The 24334-nt window shown below is 39.1% G+C and overlaps 1 protein-coding gene across 1 annotated transcript in view; it reads right to left on the bottom strand.

Moving 5' to 3' along the window:
* Positions 1-2887: 2887 nt before the first annotated feature.
* GRID2 (glutamate ionotropic receptor delta type subunit 2) overlaps positions 2888-24334 on the bottom strand; it is a 1483500-nt gene continuing 1462053 nt past the window's right edge. Inside the window, exon 16 of the mRNA XM_004756063.3 lies at positions 2888-2950. Coding sequence (XP_004756120.1) covers positions 2930-2950 — 21 coding nt within the window. The 3' untranslated portion in view covers positions 2888-2929. The remainder of the gene's footprint in view (positions 2951-24334) is intronic.

The raw sequence follows: 24334 nt of genomic DNA, 5'->3' as shown, positions 1-24334 counted from the left end.
AAGTTGCTGCCTGCTAAGAACACCATGACCTGGGGGTCAAGACTGACTGACCTTCAGCCTTGTAAAGCCTGCAGTTAGAGTGAATTATTTGACCCACAGAATTCAGAGGGCCACGTAAAAGCTGTGATGTGCTTTTCTTCTTTTTATCTTTGACCAGCTCACTGAGGCTCTAGGGGTTGTTCAGCCTGGAAACATCACACACGACCCCTGGGCTTTGGCTATGATGTGGTGGTTGTTGTGTTTTATGTTGTTTTTGTTTTTAAGCTTTAGGCAAGTCTTCTGTCTGCTTTGTCCATTGTTGCATTTACACTCTGTGGTGGTTTACATGCTAGTCTCAAAGCAAAAAAAAAAAGTGTAACCACATAAAACCATATAGTGAATTTGGGTGATACATTTAAAAAGGGGCTGGTTTTGAAGGCTGAAAAAAACTGGGACCAGAACTAAAACATTCAGAATTAGAACTTATGTTTTTTTAATTAATTAATTTATTTTTATTACTTCTGTTTCTCTCTCTTGTTCTCTCTCCGAATAGACTTTCTGGATAATTCACTGTAGAAATAAGACTGAGATCCCATAACTTTATTTTGTTATTACTGAGGTATTAGAGTTGAACATGATTGCTTCAGCTTTTCATGTTTAAAAATTTAAAGCATTTTATTTGCTTAAGAAAATGAAAGAAAGCTGAAACTGAGAAAGAGTCTGTAAATGAGTTTGTAAGATCACCTTAGTTAAGGACATACATAATTCTGCTGTGTATAAATAGGGATTTGGGGGCACAGGATTTTACCTTTTCCTTCCAGACTGCCGGATAACTGAAACCCTTTGTTCAAACAAGGCCAGCAGAGCAATGCTTGGCACAGTTCGCTAAGCAAACCTGACACACTCACCTAAATGCACTTACGTCCTTTTGCAAAAATCCTTTAAAAATATTTTTAGTTTTTGTATTGAATACCAAAGCAACATGTGAGAATTACAATGATGATTAATCTGTTGTCTTGAGACATAAAAATAATGCAGACACAGTAAAGTAGAAATTAGGAAGCCTCAGGTAAGCAACAAATTAAAATACGTATGATAATACTGGTAGGTCCACACTACAACTCAGTTGATCTGTGTTAGGAAATCAATACCAGCACATTGGATTATAGCTTCCTATGCATGGGAAACAATCTTGAATCTACTATTTATAATGGTCATTCTTGATAACAAAAACTTGTGCTGAAGTTTTAAATGTGCCTCTTATGTAATGTTTTAAAATCTTTCTAGTAAGAAAAGTCTTTTTGATAGTACTTTCTCTCTCTCCCCCCATCTCTCTCTCTTTTTTTTGCAGGTTCGTCTCTTCCCATTCACTGATAATTTACTTACTGTCAAGACACCAAAATTTAAAGGCCATTTTCCATTACATAACTATAGTGTAAGCAAACCTGATGTTACACTTTCTAGCTCCAGAAAAATTTGTGCAGACATTTGAGAATGTGATCCCACTGGGATAGTAAAATTTGTCTGAAGGGTTTTATCAACTGGCATATACTTTTAAACAACATAGAGAGTCAGAATTTGGGGGCATTAATTTTAAAGATGAAATTAGCATCGACTCAGAAAAGATTTGTTTATTTTTCAGTTTTTCTGACCATTTATATTTTAATTATGTTTTTTATTTATCATATGGAATGTATCTGGTTGCAGAGATTTTGACCATGAGCTCTGGCCCTGAAAACTAAACATTTAAAAAAAACACTGCAAGTAGAAATGGAAAATCTCACATGCTTTATGATACCAAGCACAGAAAGCACAATATTAATACTGCAGTGAAAGATGTTAAAGCAATGCACAATTAGGAAATTTTGATATTAACACTATGCATTCATTAAATGCAAAACCAGGCTAAATGTATTTCCTTAGGGCTTTGATGATCTGTGTTTTTAAACGTTGTCTTTTCAGTTCCTGTGAGGTAACAGTGATACCTCATGAAATCTGTTCCTTTTTATATACAAGACACACACACACACACACATTCATTCACACATAGAGTCAAAGTCAATGGCAGTGGGTGGTTTGTGTCAGGGCAGTTTTGACGCCCCTCTCCCAGAACAAGATAAATGTAAGTGACGAAGAGCTCCTGGGGTTGGTTGAACTCATTTTGTATTCAACACTCTGCCTGGCCCCTTTCTCTTCTCTTTCTCCCTCTCTTTGTATGTTCAAGCCTACTTGAGTTTCTTTTTTCTTTTGTAGAACTTGGTTCTTTTGATGTGTTTCAGGGCACGCCCTGTGGCAAAGAGAACTTCCCAGGAATCGGAAACATAAGCCCACGGGGCTGAGGCAGCTCCTGTGCCAAGCTCAGGCCCAGGAGCTGGATTTTCTGTCTCCGAAACAGCATCTAGATGAACAGAAGAGCAGGGGCAGGCTTGCAATATATTCCACAGATATTCTTTACTAGGGATGTACGTTATAAAATTTAATAGTAAGGGAGGCCCTTTGGGGAGATTTGTGATGAGACTTGGAACCTGCGATATGTTTAGATGCATTTGTCTGTTTGTTAGTTTAGCCACATTCCCCTGTAATTTATAAATTAATTTGTTTCCATCTCGCTGCTCTTAGGGCATCAACATAGCTGAGATTTTCAATGACACGTGGTCCTGTCCGTTGAAATATGAGGTGAGAATGTGCAGTGCTTTAACCTTCTATTTACTTATGCATGAAGTTGAAAGAAATGCTGCTGTTAAGTATTGTCAAACTAGTGTTAGAAGGCAAGATCTATATTATTACTAGAAAGTCTAGATAGGAGGAGGAGTTAATTGTTTTATATCCCATATCATTATTTCTATTTTCATAAATTAAAAAAATATTTAATAAGATGGTGTTATGTCTTATTTAAAATATCTGTTTACTCACTTATTATACCTTATGTGGCAAATCTTTCAGGACTATGTCACTGAATTAGAACTTGGAACTGAAAATAAAACAAAACAAAACAGAAAATAAGGAAAAATGGACCAGTTTCAGTTTACACATACACAAACTTACCACTTGAAGGTGTCCAGATAATAGTTAAATTCAATTTTTTACCCAAGTTTCTAAAAGAAACATTTTATTTTTAAAACCAAACAAGTGAGAAAGCACAGTGGCTACAAATTTAGTAATTATCTGGTTTGTTCAATTGGTTTAGAGAACCAGTTTATATTCATTAGGTGTATAGTTTACTTTTGCATAAATGAGTTCACTCTTATGCTGCTAGGCCTCCTGAAAAATAATATGCTAGCGGCTGAATAATCTAGGGAAAAAAAGGTAATTTGATAGGCAAATGCTTGATTATTTTCGATTAAATTAAATTCAGTTTAGTAAATGTATTGAGCACTATTTATGTTTGTGCAAATAACATTATGTGTTAACTCATAGGAAAATAAGCAGTGGTATCATTGAATCCATTCAGCATTTTCCAACATATTTTATGCTCAGATAACAAGTCAACCAGCTAAATGCCCCAATGTTTTTTTTTAACTTTGGCTTCTATGTCTGCAGCTTAAAAGAAAGACAGAAAATGATTTCTGATATAACCCAGTTATGCAAATATTGGTCAAATACATGTTTTTAGCAATAACACGAGAGGATTATTTCGACAAATTGGGAATAACCATAAGAAAACTTTTATAATCTTTAAAAGAAAAAAAAAGAAAACTTTTATAACTACAGTGTCTCTTGAGTTTCTTCCATATGTATCTGAGTTACTAATTAATGAAACTTTGTGCAAATATCTATATGTAACATAAGAAAAATTTTTCTGATATGAGAAAAGGCTGGGGATTCACCATAGTCATTTAAATGTTACCTAGAGGGGCGCTTGGGTGGCTTAGTGGGTTAAGCCTCTGCCTTTGGGTTGGGTCATGATCTCAGGGTCCTGGGATCGAGTCTCCCATTGGGTTCTCTGCTCAATGGGGAGCCTACTCCACACCCCCCCCGCCCCACCTGCCTCTCTGCCTACTTGTGATCTCTTTCTGTCAAATAAATAAATAAAATCTTTAAAAAAAATGTTATCTAGAAAGTTTAATGGGTCTGTTTTACTTACACAAAAAACATATCCCTCATACAAGTACGCAGAGAAGAGTAAGAAAGAAGTATGTTTATCTTTCCGATGCCATGTAAACTGATCCTATGTCCGTCGTTCATGTTAAATAGTGTTTCTAGATACTGAACGCTTCCAAATCATTTGATCATAAATTCGATAAGATATGCAGGTGCCTATCGGACTTTGCAATGTTTTTCTGCATTAGGCAGTGACTGTGTGCAAAGGATCATGTAATGTTCTCATCCTGTTTATAAATGTCAGTGAAAGCTTCAGTTCTGAAGGAGCGATGAGCACTGGACCTCCTGGTTTGCACAGGATCACGGCTGGGTGTCACACTTCCCTCGCCAATTGTCATGTCATATATTTTCATGGTGCTAGAAATCTTGTCTTGCTATGCTTCCAGGGGTTTTCTACCTTTTCCTTCTTTTCTGCAGAGCTGTTATCTTTAACCCACGAAATGACATCAAAATTTGGCGTGACAACTATCAGACGAACACATTCTCTACATATTAATCAGAACCCTGGAAATACAAGAGCTTTTATTTTTTTAAACTATGCAAAATTTAAGAGAAAATAAGCCTTTTAAGGTAGAGTGAGAAGTTCTAGACTTAGCAATGCTTCCATTTATTTGAATAATCACTAAAATAAGATTTGGTGTCTCATCGGAAAGTGTAACAGCCATGTAGAGAAACGTCTTGGGAAAACAGATACCTATGGATTTTTTCAAGTATTTTTCTTTTTCTTTTCTTTTTTTGTTTTTAACATTTTGTTTATTTATTTGACAGACAGAGATCACAAGTAGGCAGAGAGGTAGACAAGGAGAGAGGGGGAAGCAGGCTCCCCACTGAGCAGATGCAGGACTTGGTCCTAGGACCTCGAGATCATGACCTGAGCTGAAGGCAGAGGCTTAACCCACTGAGCCACCCAGGTGCTCCGCAAGTATTTTTCTTTTTAAACAAAAGCAAAACGTAACAATTGGGTTAGAAAATAGTTGACTGAATTCAGAGTTTCAAGTAAACTTTTTATTACATCAAGAGTAAAAGGGTATATACTTGAAATACCACTTCTATCTAAAATAGCACATCTAGGGCGCCTGGGTGGCTCAGTGGGTTAAGCCGCTGCCTTCAGCTCAGGTCATGATCTCAGGGTCCTGGGATCGAGTCCCGCATCGGGCTCTCTGCTCAGCAGGGAGCCTGCTTCCTCCTCTCTCTCTGCCTTCCTCTCTGCCTACTTGTGATCTCTCTCTGTTGAATAAATAAATAAAATCTTAAAAAAATAAAATAAAATAGCACATCTATCCAAATAATCCTATTCATTTACTTTTATTGATTAAGTTTATCAGCTTAGTTACATATCCTTTATTTCACTACTGGAACTGTGAAATGATTCAATTTTTCAGAATTTTAGTTATTAGCTGACTTCCAAAAATTTTATTTATTTTAAAAATAGTTGCTTGGCAAACCATAAGTGATTCTTAATCTCACAAAACAAACTGAGGGCTGCTGGAGGGAGGGGGGTTTGGAGAAGGGGGGTGGGGTTATTGACATTGGGGAGGGTATGTGCTATGGTGAGTGCTGTGAAGTGTATAAACCTGGCGATTCACAGACCTGTACCCCGGGGGATAAAAATATATTATATGTTTATAGAAAATTAAAAATTAAAAAAAATAGTTGTTTGGCTTAATTTAATATTGTTTGTCCTTTTGTATCTAATTCTTCCCCTCTCCCTTCTGTGTCTGTGTGGATGTGACCTAAATATTTTTCTAAAGAACAATGGGGTGGTATTTTGTACAGTTTCCCCTCGAGCTCACTACCCATTCTGAGGGACTTTAAGGATCATCTATTCCAAATTTCTCATCCACACAGGAGGAAGACTTGGAGAGATGACATGAATTTTTTCCCTCAGATATAGCATTCTAGTAATTCCTCAGTAGAGATGATTTGACTGGAAAAATCCACGTGGAGTTACAGAAATACAGCACCACAGGACTGAAGACATTGCTGCACTGTGACTCATTTACAATAATAAACTTCCATAAACACTATCTTATAACCACAACAGCACCATGAGGTGAGAATCATTAATGGTAGATATCATTTAACGGGTGAGATAAGTTCAGGATCATTCCGTGGTTTTCCCAAGATCAGACGGCTAAAGCATCTGAGCTTAAGTTTGAACTCCTGTTTTCTGATTCCTGAGCCTTGGTGAGTAACCACTGTGTGTACTGCATATAACTGCTTTTCTCTCTCTTGTCTTTCTCCATTCTTAGACAAAAAGCAGGAACTGTCGTTATTCACCTTTGTAAGTCCAGAACACTTGGATAATGAGGGGCATTCAATAAAAGACTGAAAACCCAGGGCTCTGGCTGACTGGTTCAGCTCTGTATCTTCTATACCACCCCTCCATTCAGAGGACAGGAGGAGGCATTTGAGAAGGTGGAGGAAGGCTGTAATGTCATAGGTACAGAAATGCTTCAAAGCAAAACTTACTCTGTGTTGTCAATAACATAAGTAAGATCAATTCTGCCACCTGAGGACAGAATTCAGTTCCCTGACACACCTGATACCTAAGTCCTCCATGTGAGGTGCACAAGGCACAGTCTGTAAACTCACCTGTGATTTAAACTCGACTCACCGTCCTTAGTGAGGTTCTCCTTCCCCTCCCCCACACACGCACGCCCTCAAATTGGTTTGGCCCAACGTCCCGGGTGTTCAAACACCAACTACTGTTTCTAGAGCTTTCTCTAGTCATGGGTTCACACTGGTTTTCTACGAGATGCTCATGTCCCAGGCTGAGCGAAGAATCTCTTTCAAGTCCAAAGGCTTTCTTGCTTCACTGACAGCCACTTCTTCCCCAAACCATCCATCCCCCTTTCCTTCCTTTTTTTTTTTTTTTTTAAATTCTGGGGGACATGTTTGCCCCTCTTAGCTTGATGCTTCCAGAGTAGCTCTCTGGCATTTCTGCATCTCTAGATCTTCTAATATCATCTCTGGTAACTTTAAGTTTGTGATACGGGCAGGAAAAGTACCTGCCAGCTCTGCTTTCCACTTCGTAAAATCCCCCAGGCACAAACCACAAAGGTTTTGGGAGTAGGAAGGAGGGAAAACTGTAGAAAACAGAACACAGATCCGTGTTTCAAAAATATCCTACCACAGATGTTTTTTGAATTAATGCATGAGTGGTTCTGACACAGTCACCCTGATGAAATTATAATTGTTAGTTTGTAGGGGGTTTTCTTTTTGTCTTTCCAAGGGCAAACTGCCTTGGCATCTCCCCACCAATTGCTATTGAGACATTTCTCTGCGGGGTCTCTAGGAAAGGCAGCTCACAGCTCAAACACACCACAAACTCTCTGTCCTGGAGGAACTGAATTAGAGCGTCTAGAAAAAAGAAATTTTATTTTTAACATGCATTAGACATAGGAATTGCTTTGTTATCAAAATCTCAAAAAGCAGGTACTTTGACATATCAGTGGACGTATAACAATATTATAATAAAACTTTGAATTTGAAATTTGAATAGTGACACAATACCCTTTTGGAACTGCATTCCCACAAAGGCCCATTCTTTGCCCTGCGAGTCTCAGATCAAATATTACTGCCCCAGGGAGGCCTTTCCTGCCCACTCTATCTATCTCCTACTTTATTTCCTTCACAACCGTTTCACTATCTGTAATTAGCTTTTGTGCAAAGCAGAATTCTAAGATGGCCCTCAAAGTTCCCACATGCTGCTAGATGAGTTCTGTATAATCCTCTCCCCTCGAGTGTAGGCAGGACCTGTGAGTATGATGGACTATCACTCCTGTGATTAGGTTACTAATCAGTTAACTCTGAGTTAATCACAAGTCACAGGAGCTGGTTGAGCCTGACCTCATCAGGCAAGCCCCTAAAAGGGACGGGGCCCTTCCCTAAGTCGGAGAGATTTGAAGCACTAGAGGGCTTATGAAAACAGCCAAATGGAGAGGGTCTGTGAGGGGCCCCTGACCGACCAAACATCAGCGGAAGAGAAGAGGGGATGCGGAACCTATGACTACAAGGAATGGAGTTCTTTCAACACCCAATGAACTTGGAAGAGACTCCCTGGCTCCAGGAATGGATACGAGTCAGCCGAGTCAGCCGACAGCTTTATTCCAGCCTTGTGGGGAACACCCCCCCCCCCAGGCAGAGAACAAACTTGGGTCCCTCCAAGCGCTCCCTGAACTCTTACTCTTTCCCCCGCCTGCTGGGCCACACTGTTACCTCAAAGTTCGCTCATAAAGTCAAAACAATCTACACAGTTTCTACATGAACTACTTGCCATTAATACTCGCTTTTAAGACGCAACTGACTGCGTCATACACATATTCCCATGCAGTCGTATTATTTTTAGATCTCAAGGTTAATAATATTTATAGAAACCAAAGAGCAGCTTGTCCTGACCCACCTGGTTATAAGAATGGTAATAAAAACAAAAATAAGATGTTAGAAATATACAGTAATTTTGATTAAAAAATGACATCGAGGGGCACCTGGGTGGCTCAGTGGGTTAAAGCCTCTGACTTCAGCTCAGGTCATGATCCCAGGGTCTTGGGATTGAGCCCCACATCAGGCTGTCTGCTCAGTGGGGAGCCTGCTTCCACCTCTCTGCCTACTTGTGATCTCTGTCTGTCAAATAAATAAATAAAATCTTTAAAAAAAATGACATCGAGCACTAAAAGTAAATTTTGAAATGTTAATTATGGATTTGTTGACACTTATTTAAATAAGTAACAAGTTTAAGTTTAAATTGTAGGAACAAGTCCTTTAGCAAAATGGATGCTAGCAGCTTTTCGTGTTATTTTCTCCTGGTTTTTGTTTTTTTTTTTGCTACTTTCCACATCATTAAAACCTGTCATCAAAGTGGAAATTAAGTGAATGGCTTACGATTGATATGTAGTACTACCATAAGGTAATAGCGTTTTATGAAAAGAAAAAGGTTATTTTTAGGAGACTGTTCAAAGCAACTAGGATTAAATATATCCTAACTAATGTGATTCTGTTCATCTTTTTTTCATGTTTCTATCTCGATGCTACGAATATCTTACATGAAAAATGTTACTGATATTTTCAACTTAAAATGAAACATGGTTATCCGTTCTGATCTCATAGGCCATTAGTATTCGCTTTCTAGAGTAAATAAGAAAGTAATAATAATCAAGAGCCGTAGAGGCGTGCTCAAATGTGACGGACGAACTGGGGAATGCGACAATTATGAGTTCTTCTCCTCTTTCTCTACTGAGTCTTCCATTCGAGAAGAATATCTTAGTGGAACAACAGATGCCAAGAATCATGAGGAAAGGAGGGGGATAGGGCAAAAAAGAAAAGAAGCTGGCCAGGCGCGATTTAAATCCTGAGGGCATGTGGCCATGTTACTTAATTTGAGCAGCATTATGCAAAACAAAACAAGAATTATCTGCGAGTTGGCAAAGCCTGCTTGAAAGTGCAGGCGAGGGAGAAACCAAGTTAGAGTGCAGCAGATCTAAGACACGCTCACTGAGGTGCTTTGAAGAAAGCCAGCCGCACGACCCCCATCCCCAAGCATAAATAAACTCCAAACAGACTCATTTGCCATGAAGGATGAAATGTGGAGGTGCCGTGGCGCCTGGGTCTCTGCCTCTCCGTGGCTCCTTTCCCCAAGTCGTTCTGGTGGGTTTTTGTGTCCCAAAGTTGTCCCTATGCAAACAACAGGTTGAATATTGTAGGTATGGGTTATTAAAGTGTCCCTGGGACAATGGCAGTCTGTGTCCCATTTGTAACGCTTGGATTAATCTTTGGAAAGTGCACACAAAATGTGACATGATGTTGGCTTCCAACATTATTCAGTCTGCATAGCAGCAAATCCTGCCCTGTCTCCCTGGAAATAAAACTCCACAGACCTATCACCGCCATCTAAAAAGGAACCTATCATTTATGCTCCAAAGTAGAGACACCCTGATAGAAATTCGGTTAGGGGTTTGATTTTATAGTTTGGAGAAGCATTTATGATGGAAACAAATTGCATTCTATCAACTTATTCAGTCTCTAGGAAGAAAGTCTGCAATCAGGTGAATCATATATATGCGTACATATGTACATAATGGCTATAGATGGGGAAAGTAAGAAAGCCTTTTTCTTTCAAAGAGAATTCCACTTTAGGTTAAATTGATAACCCACAACTGGTCCCTGATAACAGGCAGGGTTATTGACATTATTCTTCTTGCCACCTCATTTTCCCCTTTTGATTTTTATAAAGCTCTAGAGGAGAGAGCCAAGATGCGAAAACTGGCTGAGGGAGGCGCGCTGAGGAGACAGGGTGCCCCTCTCATTTCCTTTCCTTTTTCCTCCATCTGAAGAGCTTCTGAAGCTTTGAGAGTCAGCCTCACCTCATCATTCATCAGAAAATTCTACTGAACGTAGGCGTCTTGCGCCCAAAAGGACTAAGCGGCATTGTGGAATTCAGGAAGATGTTTTCTCAAACTCTTTGGTCTTAAGTACATCTCAATATTACAAGGACTATTGAAATAGAGGGGAAAAAGCATGTTAAATTATAGACAGCCATTGGCAATGGTTGGAATTCCCACAGAACCAAGTTGGAAACCAACTCCACACATAGGAAGAATTGAAAGTTGCCTAATGAAATGGGACTGGGGCTGGGAGTGGTGAGTCAGGGCATTGTTCCAGAACAGGGCTTTTAAAGCATGTTATATAGATCAATGTCTTTATCTTCATTATTAGAATCCAATTATTTCCAGTGTAATCTTTTTTGTCTCATAGGGAAATAAGCCATCATCAAAGCAGGTTAGGAATGGCTTCCCTCAAATTCTATGGTACAGATCCATTCTATAGTAATTTTGCATGTGGGCCCATTAAAAGACCAAAGTAAGCAGAATCTCAGTCTTTGGTCTAGAATGGCCACCCATTTTCTTCTTTTATTGCTATTCGGTAAGTAAATTTCATAAATTTTAAGCTGTGGGGTAAATATGTTTTTAAAATACTGCTTTAATCTGTTTGGCATATTGGTCATTGACCTAGGGTTTTGTTTGGAAAAGAACATAGTTTCCATTGAAAAAGTAATTACAGGGGCGCCTGGGTGGCTTAGTGGATTAAAGCCTCTGCCTTTGGCTCAGGTCATGGTCCCAAGGTCCTGGGATCGAACCCCGCATCAGGCTCTCTGCCCAGCAGGGAGCCTGCTTCCTTTCCTCTCTCTCTGCCTGCCTCTCTGCCTACCTGTGATCTCTGTCTGTCAAATAAAGAAATAAAATCTTAAAAAAGAAAAGAAAAGAAAAAGTAATTACAGAGGGCTGCAGCTACATCGCATGGATGGATCCTGTTTCCCAAGTTATCTAGAAGAGGTGGGAAAATCCTTGAAATCTGAAGTTCCATGCTTCAGGGACCTCCCTGGAGCAGTAGCTGCAGCATCGGGCAGAGGAACAGGTGTCCCTCCAGCTGGGGCACCGTGCCTACCATGAATCCTTCTCTCCACCCCCACTCATTCAGCAAGATAGTGTAGTGATATTCAGACTGCACCTTGGTTACAGGAGCTCTTGGTATACAGATTTTCAAAGTGCATGTTGCCCTTTCCTGATCTTTCTTCTTGGGCTTTATTTTTCACCTGTGATATGTCTACTTGGATATATTCTGATAGTCGCATTGTTTTCTGTGTTGTTTGCACATTCACTTTATTTGGAGTTCAAAGTGGGGCAGAAGGAAGTATGGTTGGATTTCCTAAAGTGATTTTTGTTCAGTTTGGACCAAAGGTAAAAGGGGAAGAATATTGGCAGCAATGTGGATGGGGAAGAAAATGACCCAATTCATAATTATGCATCAACCAACTCGGTTTTCAATTTTTATCTTTGTGGTATAAATCAGATAAAACCCAGACTTACAAAAAGGTGATTTAATGAGATCCACAGAGAAAGAGAGAGTCAAGATAATTAGAGGCATCGCCAGATAAACCTTATAATACCACTTTCAAGAGAAACAAGCATTTTCACCAATTGTTGAGAGAGTTGAGAGAGGACTGGGATTAAAACTGAATTTACTTTTGGGGCACCTTGGTGGTTCAGTCAGTTCAATGTCTGTCTTAGGCTCAGGTCATGATCATAGGGTCTTGGGATGGAGCTCTGTTGGGCTCCCTGCTCAGTGGGGAGTCTGCTTCTCCCTCTCCCTCTACCACTCCCCCTGCTTGTGTTCTCTCCCTCTGAAATAAAATAAATGAAATCCTAAAAACCAAACCCAACCCAACCCTGAGCTTACCTTTGCTGAGAAAAGTCTTTAATTTTTTTTTTTTTTTTCCGAAGATCTGGGTAGTGGATCAGGGTTAGGAGGTGTCATAGGACTTTATATATAAATTAAGGATATTTGAAAACAATGTGGACAAAATATAATCACTTGTTATTTTTATTTCCATGGGCTAAGAAAAAAAACAATAACATGAAATGCTACAACCTTTCAATCTTTTAGAAAGTGTAAGTTAACTATATGTATAGGTTTTAGATACATCTTTGTAAAGAGAGTAAACATTAAAATAACCATAAGGACTTAAATGGTGGGCTCATTTACCACTAAAAAGAAGAATAACGTGTGTTTAATATTTTTTTTTCAAAAGAGGGCTTGACTTTTCACAAAATGCTATTGCTTACAGAAGCCCCAGGGAATTGAAGCTAAAATCTCGACAAATGGTACCACAGCGCCACCATCTGGCTTTGTAAAAGAGAGCAGGGAGTCCGAACAGAGGAGGACGAAAACTTAATGTTCTTCTCTTCCCTAAAGAGAGATTGGAGGAAACAAACAAACAAACAAGGAAACAAGGGACTCTGTCAGCCCTTGTATTTCCCTCAGCGCTGTAGCCTTGCGTTTGTCACTATTTCAGCTAACATCAAATACTGGTGGCGTCAGAAATTGTCCTGATCTCTTCTTCTGTCTCCACTTTAATTTGAAGAATGAACACATTTTTAGTGGGTAAAATCTTTTATTTAAAGATTTCATTTATTTATTTGACAGAGAGAGATCACAAGTAGACAGAGAGGCAGGCAGAGAGAGAGAGGGAAGCAGGCTCTCCGCTAAGCAGAGAGCCCATACAGGACTTGATTCCAGGACCCTGAGATCATGACCTGAGCCAAATGCAGAGGCTTAACCCACTAAGCCACTCAGGCGCTCAGGTAAAATCTTTTAAAAAAGGAAATCTAATGTTAGCAATCTTCCTCTTTAATTTTTTTTTTTTGGACAGAAAATAGAAAGTTTTTCTTTTTAATATTAAAAGACTAATTTTCATGTTAGTCTGTAGAGTTTTTTTTTTTTTTAATATTTTTATTTATTTATTTGACAGAGAGAGAGTGAACAAACAGCAGGGGGAGCAGCAGGCAGAATGAGAAGCAGGCTCCCTGCTGAGCAAGGAGCCCTATGTGGGGCTCACTGGGATCATGATCAGAGCCTAACTAAGGCAGCTTAACTGACTGAGCCACCCAGGCACCCTGGAGTGTCTAGAAAAGATTTACCTCACTGTTTTTCACCTTGCCTTTGGGTATGATAATGTTGCAGAAGTGTCTTTGCATTTTTTTGTTTTTATTTATTTATTCCTTCTTTACATTCCTAAACCTCAGAGATATTTAGGCTGCAACAAATTCTAATACATGATCAGAAGTACAATTTTGACCCTGAAAGGATGGTGAAGTAGTTTTATTGCATATTTAACAGTCTACTTTCTTTGGAAAAAAAATTTATACTTCTAAAATTTGAATGCTTTTTTTTTTTTTTTTACTTTATATTGCAAAGTTTCACAACTGTCCAAACTTACTAAGTATTAGAGTGGCAAATGCATCTATTTTCACTTGCACATCATTTTCAATGAAGACCTTAAAGTTGGCTTGAAAGATAAAATGTTAGCTTTTACCATATTTTGCACTCTTGCAGCATCTATATTTGATTAATTCCTGAATTTTACTAAACACTAGTGTGCAGAATGATATCATTATAACACTGTTTTGGGCCTCCTGTGAACAAAGAACTATTTTAAGTGCCTTGAACTTAATGTTAAGGCATGAAGTCTTTTCAACAAAACTAAGGAGTGTCTTATTTTTATTTCTATTTCATGGATGAGGAAAATGAAATATAGAGACATTGAATAACTTGCCTAGGGTAGCTGACCTGACAAACAATGGATATGAAAGCTGTCCTTTAGACTCCATGTTCTTGATGATAACATTAAAACTATTTTCTCAGTGTACAGTGTTCTAAAAATATTTAAAATGTTATGCTTTCTCATATTGCTGTATTTTCTTTGTGTAAGAACCTAGTGTAAAAATATTGCATTTAAATCATCTTATGGGAAATATTTTAATTGTGTTAATTGTTAAACAACATTTTTTGAAAGCTAACCTAAAAAGCAACCATTATGTATATCTCCACCCTTACCCCCCACCCCAAGAAATACACCATGTGCTCAAAATAAGTGACTTATAAATGAACTTCTAGAAATGAGAACTTTTTGTAAATTGAGGATTTTTTATTTTACATTATTTTCAATTTTAGAGTCTAAGTAATCAGTTTAGAAAATTATACTGAACTATTCACCTCATTTTATTGTAGTATATTCTAAATAGTAATTAAGAGAAACACTTGCTAATGTTTTAGCTATATACAGAGAAGCCCTTCAGTTTTATTCTATTTGTTAAAATGTTCAGAGTTTTTTAAAATTCTCTAGAGATTCAGACACTTCTGAAACTTACACTCTATCAATTTTAAAGAGTCTGTGGATATTTGAGTCTTATGTAACAACTGCTCTCCAAAACTACTCATAAATTGATCTTACTGGAATTTTTTTTCAAATACAGTATAGTGTGTCCCATGTTAATCTAACGGAGATAGAACAAAGTGAGGCTATGTAGGATATTTTACTATAATTTCTGTTAATGTTTTATAAAGAAAAAATGTGACACCAAGAATATCCTAAAATGTACTTTTTGGTGCTGAATTGGAAAATTGATGTTGACAATGTTGGGGGGGGGTCACTGGCTAAGTTCATTTTTGTGTATTAGATAGGAGGAAGCATTAGCTGAATATAAGGCTATGAGTCTATAGAGTGAAGTCATAGATGGAGTATTAGCAATTTCTTTATTTAAAAACTAATTATTAGTTGGTATGGAGCTTGGACAATGTCTTCAATATTTCTAAATATTTTTACATATATAGCGATAGCATTAGTGTTTTTCCTTATTTCCAATTAAATTTCAGAATAGTTAATTTAGATAAGATTCAAAACTGTAAAAATAGCAATTTAGAATAGCAATTAAAAATCATTTCTATGTTTATTTACTGAAAATTTGAATCATTAAAAAAAACCTTTTGGCCATCTAACTAGCATTTGTATTTGTTATTAATTTAGACTATTGTCAGCATACTAATTATCCATGGTTAAACTCTTACTTTGGGGTAGGATGAATATGAAGAAGAGAAAGATTGTGAAGGGAAAAAAATTATTTCTCTTTTCTCCGAAGATGCAGTTACGGAATAATAAAATTATTTGTTCTCCATCATGCGGCCAAGGAACAGTGCAATTCAGACTCCAGGGGTAAGCCTAGTCCTACCTAGAGCCACCACACGAGGGCGTTGGCGGGGATCATTTTCAACAGGAGAACAGTCAATAAATAAGCTTTAGATTTCCCTTATGTTTATGTATATGGTGCCCTTCCTATAAAGGTACTGATATTGACTTACGTGGTGAAGTAGATATTTTCCTATAAGAATATTTTTTGACAGAATTAAGTTGCAATTTTTTTTTTTTATCCAGGAGGAAGCCACTAGATTAATTATCCTTCAACGTCCTTAGATTGTGAAATTTCCTGCTCAGAATGTCCATTGCCCATCAACTAGCTTTCCATCTTCTCATGAGGCTTTTCTCTTCTTATCCTGAGACTTCAATTCTGAAAGTTCTGGCTAAACCTAGTTTCTGCCTTTCCAGTGTGTTGCTGAATATATCTACCTGGATATTTTACCTTCATTTCAAATACGATGGAATGAATTTTTTTGTTTGTTTGTTGTTTTCTTTTCTTTCTTAGAAAGAGAGTGTGTGTGTGAGGACAGGAGCAGGAGGGGGGTGGCGAGGGTGAGAGAGAATCCTAAGCAGGCTCCTTGCTCAGGGCAGAGCCGGATACAGGTTTCCATCTTGTGACCCTGAGATCATGACCTGAGCCATAATCAGAAGTTGTTGGCTTAACTGACTGTGCCACCCAGAAGCCTCTCAAATATGATATTTTAAAAACCAAATATCATCCTCCACTCCACTTAAAAACGAATCTCCCTGAGTCTACAGTTTCTTCGAATATCCAACCTCAAATTTCTGTCATGATGTTTGTGTGTTCCTTCTCTTTCTACAGCTAAGCCAGCATTAGTAAATATGTGCATGTATTTCCCATTTTAACTTGAGCTCACCATAACAAACCTCGTTTATCTCATGACACTCAATCATTCCGTAATGGCTCAATAACTTACCACTTTTGAATACCCCACTTGCTGCTGTACTCTCAACACTGACCTCACTACCTGTACCTTCCTGTTGTATTTAACTGTGCTCAAGTCTCTCATGGCTTTGAAACAGACACCCTTCCCAGATCTCATTCTGTTCTTTTTTCTCCTCTCTTTCATCCCTGCGTTCCTTGGAAGAGCAGCATATAAGCCTTTCCACTTCCTCCACCACCTACAGTCTGGCTCACGCATTCACCATTCTTCTCCACGCTGTTCTTGCCAAGATCTGGAAGACCTTCCTTATGCTGGTTGTAATGGGTGCTTTTCCCTCTGAGAGTACCGTTGACAACACTGACCGCTCTCTATCGAAATACTCTTCCCTTGACTTCTGAGACTCCTCGCTCCTCAAATTTTCTTCCTCATTTTCTTTTAGCCAGAATACTCCTCTGTCCTGTGATCAAGTGTTGATCTTTCTCAGGGTTCTGTGTCCAGATCTTATTTCTGCTAAATAGGCTTCTTATTCTTTGGATGATTTTGTTGCCTCTCATGATTTCACTTACACTAAGAACTTTAGAAAAGGCCCCAAACTTAGACTCAGACCCCATTCCCACCAAAGCTCCCCCTAGAATCTTGTCACCCCCTTCTTCTTCTGCAGCTACGAAATGCGACTAGGGCTTGATTGCCACACAAGTTTCCTGACTGGTCTACCTTTCTCAGATCTTGTCCTATGCAAAAGCTTTCTCCAAGGGCAGCTCTAATGATTCTTTAAAATAGGAATATGGGAAAGTCACTACTTCACTCTAAACTCTTCAATGGCTACCTCGTCATGCCTGGAAATTTATTCCTAAAAAATACACATTTTTTAATGTGGTTTATGGAACATTTTGAGGACCGTTTTTTACCCCTCAATTTACTCTCTTGATATTCTCTGTTCCCTCTGAGTTCCAATTTGGGGTGACTTCTTTCAGTTCCAGAAACAAATCTTGCCCTCTGGCTTTAGGTCTTTGCATATGCTCACCCCCTTCCTTTTGCCTGACTGACTCTCAATTATACCTCAGGTCTAGCTTGGAATCCTGGCTAGGGAGCTTTTCCTATCCCTGATCTAGGTTGCAAATCACTTTGCATTTCCATTACTATAGCACTTACCACAATTTATTGTCATTGCCTGTTAAATTGTCTGCCTTCCCGAGTAGACTGTAAACACTATCATATTACTAATATTCACAGCTGTTCAAAAATGGAATAGACTATAAAAGAGACTACACTCAAACATTAGGTAGGTGGTTGAATTTGATTTTTATAGTTCTGTCATCTTATGTTCTTACTGCTCTTCATGGGCCATATGTTGCAACCAAATTATTTGATTTTTCTCAAATGTGTTTTATGCTTTCCTTCTCTGTGAGTTGGACCATATCTTTCCTTTCGCCTAAAAATGTTTTTCCCCCTATTCTGATCTTTGGAAATTATACTTCTTGTTAAATCTAGTTCCTATTCCATCTTCTCCACAAAGATTTTTTTACCTCCCCTGTGAAGAAAGGTCTTGCTTATCTCCAAATTCTCAAAACACTTTAGACTTCTTATAGTACTTATCATGTATCATTTAAAATCACTGTATTTTGGGGCACCTGGGCTCTCAGTCAGTTAAGTGTCTGCCTTTGGCTCAGGTCATTATCCCAGGGTCCTGGGACTGGGACTCCTTGCTCAGTGGTGAGCCTGCTACTCACTCTGTCTGCTGTTCCCCTGCTCATGTTCTCTGCCTCTGTCAAATAAATAACTCAAATCTTAAAAATAAAACCACCCAAAACATAAAATCACAGTTTTTCAATAAAAGGACACCTGGAAGAGTACCATCTCTCCCTTCAATACCTATAATACATTGCATTCCTTTTATGGAATCCATCATGCTTTGCCTTATGTTGTCGTTATGCATATGCATGACATCTTTTCCATAATAGCTTTGAGATCTTGCATGCTTATGTCTATGTTCTGCACTGCCTAGCATCTTGGCATGTGTGGAGATATTTGTGCGTGTGTGTATATATATATATGTGTATATATATGATGGACTCTCAAAATGTTACGAACTGGTTCTCACCTTATTTTCTATCTGTTTCCATAGGACCTTCTCTTTCAAGCCAAAGAGCCTTATTCTTGACTCCAAACTTGTCCATTATATTTTCCCATTTCCTCTTTGCACATAGCTGTTCGCGTGCACATTCATATTTCTCATTGTCAAAATCCTACCTCCTTGGCTCAAATATTGCTTTCTGTGAAGGCTGTCTTAGTACTTCCTGCCAGGAGAGATGCTTGGCCGAGGTGCTTCGCCATTTGTTAGCAGACCATAGAAATACCATGGGTGGGGCACACCCCAGTGGCTCAGTGGGTTAAAGTCTCTGCTTTCAGCTCGGGTCCTGATCCCAGGGTCCTGGGATCGAGCCCTATAGGGGCTCTCTACTCAGGGGGAGCCTGCTTCCTCCTCTTCTCTCTCTGCCTGACTCTCAGCCTACTTGTGATCTCTGTCTGTCAAATAAATAAATAGAATCTTAAAAAAAAAATGCCATGGGGGGAAAAATGAAATCCTAGAGTGACCTGACCTGAGAAGTAATATAGTAAGATCACCTAGGAAGATGTTTAGGAGGGATGTGTGCTGGGAAAGAGTGAAGTTTGTAATGTTTTCCCATAGGGGCTAATGTGTTTAAACTTGTCTGGTAGCAGTAAGGCTGGAAAAAAGGGGGTCAGGTCGGAGAGCATCATGTGAGGTGACTCGACAGGGCTTTGTTTTTCCAGTGTTTCCATTAGAAGGATGCTAAGGAAGCAGCGAAGAAGACGGAAAGCTCGCTGACATTGACAAGATGAAGAACCCAGCAAACCTGTTGGACTTTGAGCAGTGTCTGTGGCAGATGCTCGTATGGCGGGTATCAGACTCTGTTTCTGTTTTCTAAGCGACGCAGGCATCATTTATAGTAATCTTTTATGAATATTTTATTTACCACTTATAGTTTTTGTATCAAAAATGCAGTCAGCTTGTAAGGACCAGCTGATTTTTATGGATCCGCATAGTGTTCAAATCCCCCTGCAGCAGTGAAGGCCTTTTTACCTTCCATCTCTCTTTGATGTCCGGAGCAGCCTGCTGTGATGGAAAGGGCATGAGTTTCTGAGTGAGAGTTATGTGGATTTGAATTCCATTTTGGTCACTTAATATTTGCATGACCTTGGCCAACTGACTTAACTTTCTAGAGACTGAGGTTGTGTTTTGTTTTTAAACTGTTCGATCAGTATCAGTAACAGCAAATTTACAAGTGAAACCTGTAGGTTGTTCCTAGCACTGTGTCCAGTATATGGTCAGCATGCCCTCCATCCCCAAGGTTGTTAAATTTAGGAGAACATATATATTGGCTTGTAAAGGACAAAAATTGATGCTGAAATGGGCAACTTACATCTTCAGATGAGAATGGATTAAAGCCCCTACACCTGAAATAATTCTAGCTAAAGATATAGGCCATATATTTCATGAAGCACAATTCAGAAATGTGTGACTCTGCAAACTACCTTGACATTGTTACCTTGGGCAGATATTCAATACAATGTGTGTACACAGTTTGGGTGCTATCTCTTTTATAGGAAAAGAAAGAGTAGTTGTGTGTATGTGAGTGTGTGACTCATGGCTTGTATTTTAAGTGAGACCCTGGGGCAAGAGTAAATTGTAAGGGATCGTATTCTCAGACCATTTGAAAAGCAGGTTTTATCAAAGTTATTCTTGATTCAGAGAGATACATGCTACCTATTTCTTGCTTTGTATTTGATATATGACATTTTTTTTTTTTTTTGGCTTGGAATTGGAAACCATCTTTGACCTTTTAAAAGTGAAACATTATCATCACCTGAGTGTTGAAAGACAGTTAAAACTGACAGACAACATCCTGAACCAAATCCCAGTAGTCTTTTTGATGGCCTGCTTGGTGAGAGCTAACCTCTTAAACTCTCAGAGGTTAAGATTGGTGATGACGAGTATTTCAGACGTACCTTTTGATTTTCTTATAGTACTCTTAACTGTGTTAGTGGATGCTTTCTGAACTCTTGAGGGGAGAGATTCAGAACTAAAAGCACACAACAGTTACAGGAACCAAACACGTTAGTTCCACAGATGTTTGATTTCACTTATAGCTCCAAATATACTGGCTTTCACATAGTGAGTGTTTGTAAGGATTGGGCTTATTTTAATCTGTTCCTTTTATTTTTTTATTTTTTATTTTTTTTAAAGGCTTTATTTATTTATTTGACAGAGAGAAATCACAAGTAGATGAGAGAGAGAGAGGGAAGCAGGCTCCCTGCTGAGCAGAGAGCCCGATGCGGGACTCGATCCCAGGACCCTGAGGTCATGACCTGAGCCGAAGGCAGCGGCTTAACCCACTGAGCCACCCAGGCGCCCCTAATCTGTTCCTTTTAAAAGACAAGTTCATGTTTAATTTTTTTTTTTTTTTTTTTTTTTTTTTTTTTTTGGCTTTCTAGTCAGTATGACTGCTCCCTGGTCATTTCAGTAAAGCAAAGGGACTCTGTTCTAGCTCATCCTCTCCTTTAAGGACATTGGAGATACTGGGTGTATTTCAAGGCCAGTTATGGGATCTGAGTCAGGATCACCATATATAAGACAGGATAGTTTGGTCAATTCTGAGTATTCACTGTGTGGGAAATGGGATCAGCCTCAGGTGAGAAAAGGCGAGGAGGCTTGTTCAGCAGCATTTCAAAGAACCAGTAGGGGCAACTTTCAACACATTACAAAGACCAACCGTGAGGAATAATAATCAAATGGACAATCAAAATTGTTGAATTCGGGGCGCTTGGGTGGCTCAGTGGGTTAGAGCCTCTGCCTTCAGCTCAGGTCATGATCCCAGAGTCCTGGAATAGAGCCCCGCATCAGGCTCTCTGCTCAGGGGGGAGCCTGCTTCCTCCTCTCTCTCTGCCTGCCTCTCTGCCTCCTTGTGATCTCTGTCTGTCAAATAAATAAATAAAATCTTAAAAAAAGTTGTTGAATGCGCTAATGGACTACTTTGAGAACACGTCGGAGTTGGGGTTGTGGCGGTCTGTGAGGATGTGCTATTCGAAGGTGAGGGAAATCATAACTAGAAGTGAGATATGTGAAGAGATGGAAGAGGAGCTGCTCAGACTGAGACCCAGGGAGCCTCCCCTCCGCGGCAGGCCAGCCCCGTAAATCAAGAGGAAAACCATCCGGAATCTGGGGAGCGAAGTTTAAAAATCATAGACTCTGGATAACCCCTCCCCCCATCTCTTCAGAGTCCCTCACTTAGACGCTCCTAATGACGGAAAGCAATTCTCAATTCTATGATTTCTTCTCCTTAACCCTCAAATGAAGAAAAAAGTAAAGAATTAAACAACCTATTCTGACTAGCACTGTTTGGTAGTTCCTTCCTTCCTTCCAGATTATTTCTGTTTTTCTAGCATCTGAATTTGAAAAATCAGTCATATTTGGTTTCTTTTTCCCTTGTACAGCCCCCAGTTAATCTTCAGTTAATTCAGTTAACTGAATTAGGTTCTCTCTATTCTCCCTTCAGAACACATCTATCATCTGTATCTTTTTTTCCTTTTTTGGGCTATTGCAGAAGTCCAGATCACGCCTGAATTATTGCACAGGCTTTTGACTGGCCTCTTTATCATCGTGTTCTATGAATTTCTACCAGCTTGATCTTTTTAAACCCCCCCTTTTAGAGCATGTTTCTCCTTTGGTAAAAATCTCCAGTGGCTCCTCCTTGCCCACGCTGGAGGTCTCCACATACTCCGTGCTTACGAGTCTCTGTGAATAGCAGCCCGGCCTCAATCTGATGGTTCAGGGCCTGAAATTCAAATGGAGGCATGGCCAGAAACGGACACTCCCCGCCACTCTCCTAGAACACTCAAGATGGTGGCAAGTATTTAGGGTCAAGGGAGGGTGGGAAAGTGGCTGCGCTTTGATCCCAAGTTTGGTTGACATCTGGCTCTGTAATCAATCTGCTGGATCTAGTAACAGGCATTTCACTTTGCTCAACTACTCCAGTGGTTTCTGGGCTCTAACAGCATCTATAAAGCCTTATTAGTTGGGCCTTGTGTTACCTTCCTGAGCTCTCTCTCTCACCCCTCATTCTGATTCAGCCACACAGATCATCCTCCTGTTCTTCAGATATGCCCAGCACACTTCTGCCTCAGAGCCCTGGTACTAGCTGCTTTCAACATCTGGAATATTCTTTCCTCAGATGGCGATCTGGCCAACTCTCTTCCTCTTTCAAAGACTTCGGTCAAATGTTAACTCATCAGTGAGGCCACTCATGGGCACCTTATTAAAATAGCAAATGCTTACTCTTACTTTAAGTTTCCCACTGCTTTTGTTTTTCTGTACAGCACTTATCAGCTAATTGACTAATAGCTGATAAGTTTATCCCATTTGTTTATCCTCACTTGTTTATCCCATTTGCTGCCTGTCTTCTCCCAATGACTGTGAACTTCATGAGGGCAGGGAGTCTTGTTTACTGTGTATCTCCAGCATCTAGGATAGTGTTTTGCACATAGCAAGATCTCAGTGAACATCTGTCGAGTATGTGAATGAAGGAATGAATGGATGAACAGGATACAGAGCAATCTCTTGAGCCCGGCCTATCGGCTTTCCACATTCTCACCTGAGCTTTACTATCTGCTGCTTCCGGACATGAAACCCATGTTCCAGACATCGTGGGCTACTGCTTCTCCGAACATTCCCATCTTTGTGCCTTCCTTGCACTGTGCACTCCACTTGGAAGCCCTTTTGCATTCCCCCTACCTTTCCATATTCTCTGTGATTAGGCTAAATTTCCACTTATTCTGGGAAACTATCCCATGTTAGGCAGCCTTCTTCTTCTCTTCTCATTGAATATTTTTTCTATCAACTAACTTGACAATGGAATGCATTCTGCATCATGATATAATTTATATTCTAGTCTTCTGATGTTACTTAAGCTATGAATTTGTATTTAACTTTTCAAACATTTCTATTCTGTTTCTACAACTTTGGGAGCTTTCTGGAAAGGCCAGGTGTAAGTGAATAGAACTGCTCATGGATGGAATTCCAGACCAGAGGCTCATCTCAACCACCCTGGACAGGAGGGGGGTCAATACCTCAGCACCCTGGGAAACTTGTTGACTCAGGAGTGTGCCTTGGTGTGCCAGTTAGGATATCTCTGTTCTATGGTGCCTTGCTTATAGTAGGTGCTCACAAAAGTGTTAGTCAATGGACTGATTGATCTTGTGTGGTTGTTTTATTCTTAATAATCTCTCTTCAGCTTTACTAAAGTTTATGTACATTACTAATGCTTGTTTTTTTTTTTTTAAAGACATAATCATGACTGTGGAGTAAGAATTAAAAACTTCATATAGTGATGATCAACAAGAAAATTAATTAAAATATATTAATTGTTGGTGATTGAACTATATTATACGACTTACCATGTTAATTGAGCACACCAAAAGTTGGAGGTTACACATGTGAGGAGTGATTTTCTATACTTGTTGCTCAGTTTATGAACAGTTTTACCATGATATTTCCATGGGGAAACCTGAGTGAGTGAACAGTAAATTTTAAAATGCTTAGTCATGCACCAGTGAGGCTTAGTTATTTTTATTTTTATTTTTAATATGTTCATTTGTAAGTAAGTACAGTAAGAAGTACTATACTCATTAAACAAGATCATACGTGAATGAGAGTTCTGTATTTAATATCGAATATCAATTATGTCAATTAGATATATGACATGGCTATTATCTATCTAGAAGTTGATGTTCAAAGCTCTCC

Source organism: Mustela putorius, unplaced genomic scaffold (assembly GCF_011764305.1).
Source record: "Mustela putorius furo isolate JIRA1106 unplaced genomic scaffold, ASM1176430v1.1 tig00003871_pilon_pilon_pilon, whole genome shotgun sequence".
NCBI lineage: Eukaryota > Metazoa > Chordata > Mammalia > Carnivora > Mustelidae > Mustela > Mustela putorius.
The sequence above is the reverse complement of the archived record's forward strand: the minus strand, read 5'-3'. Positions and strand labels throughout refer to the sequence as shown.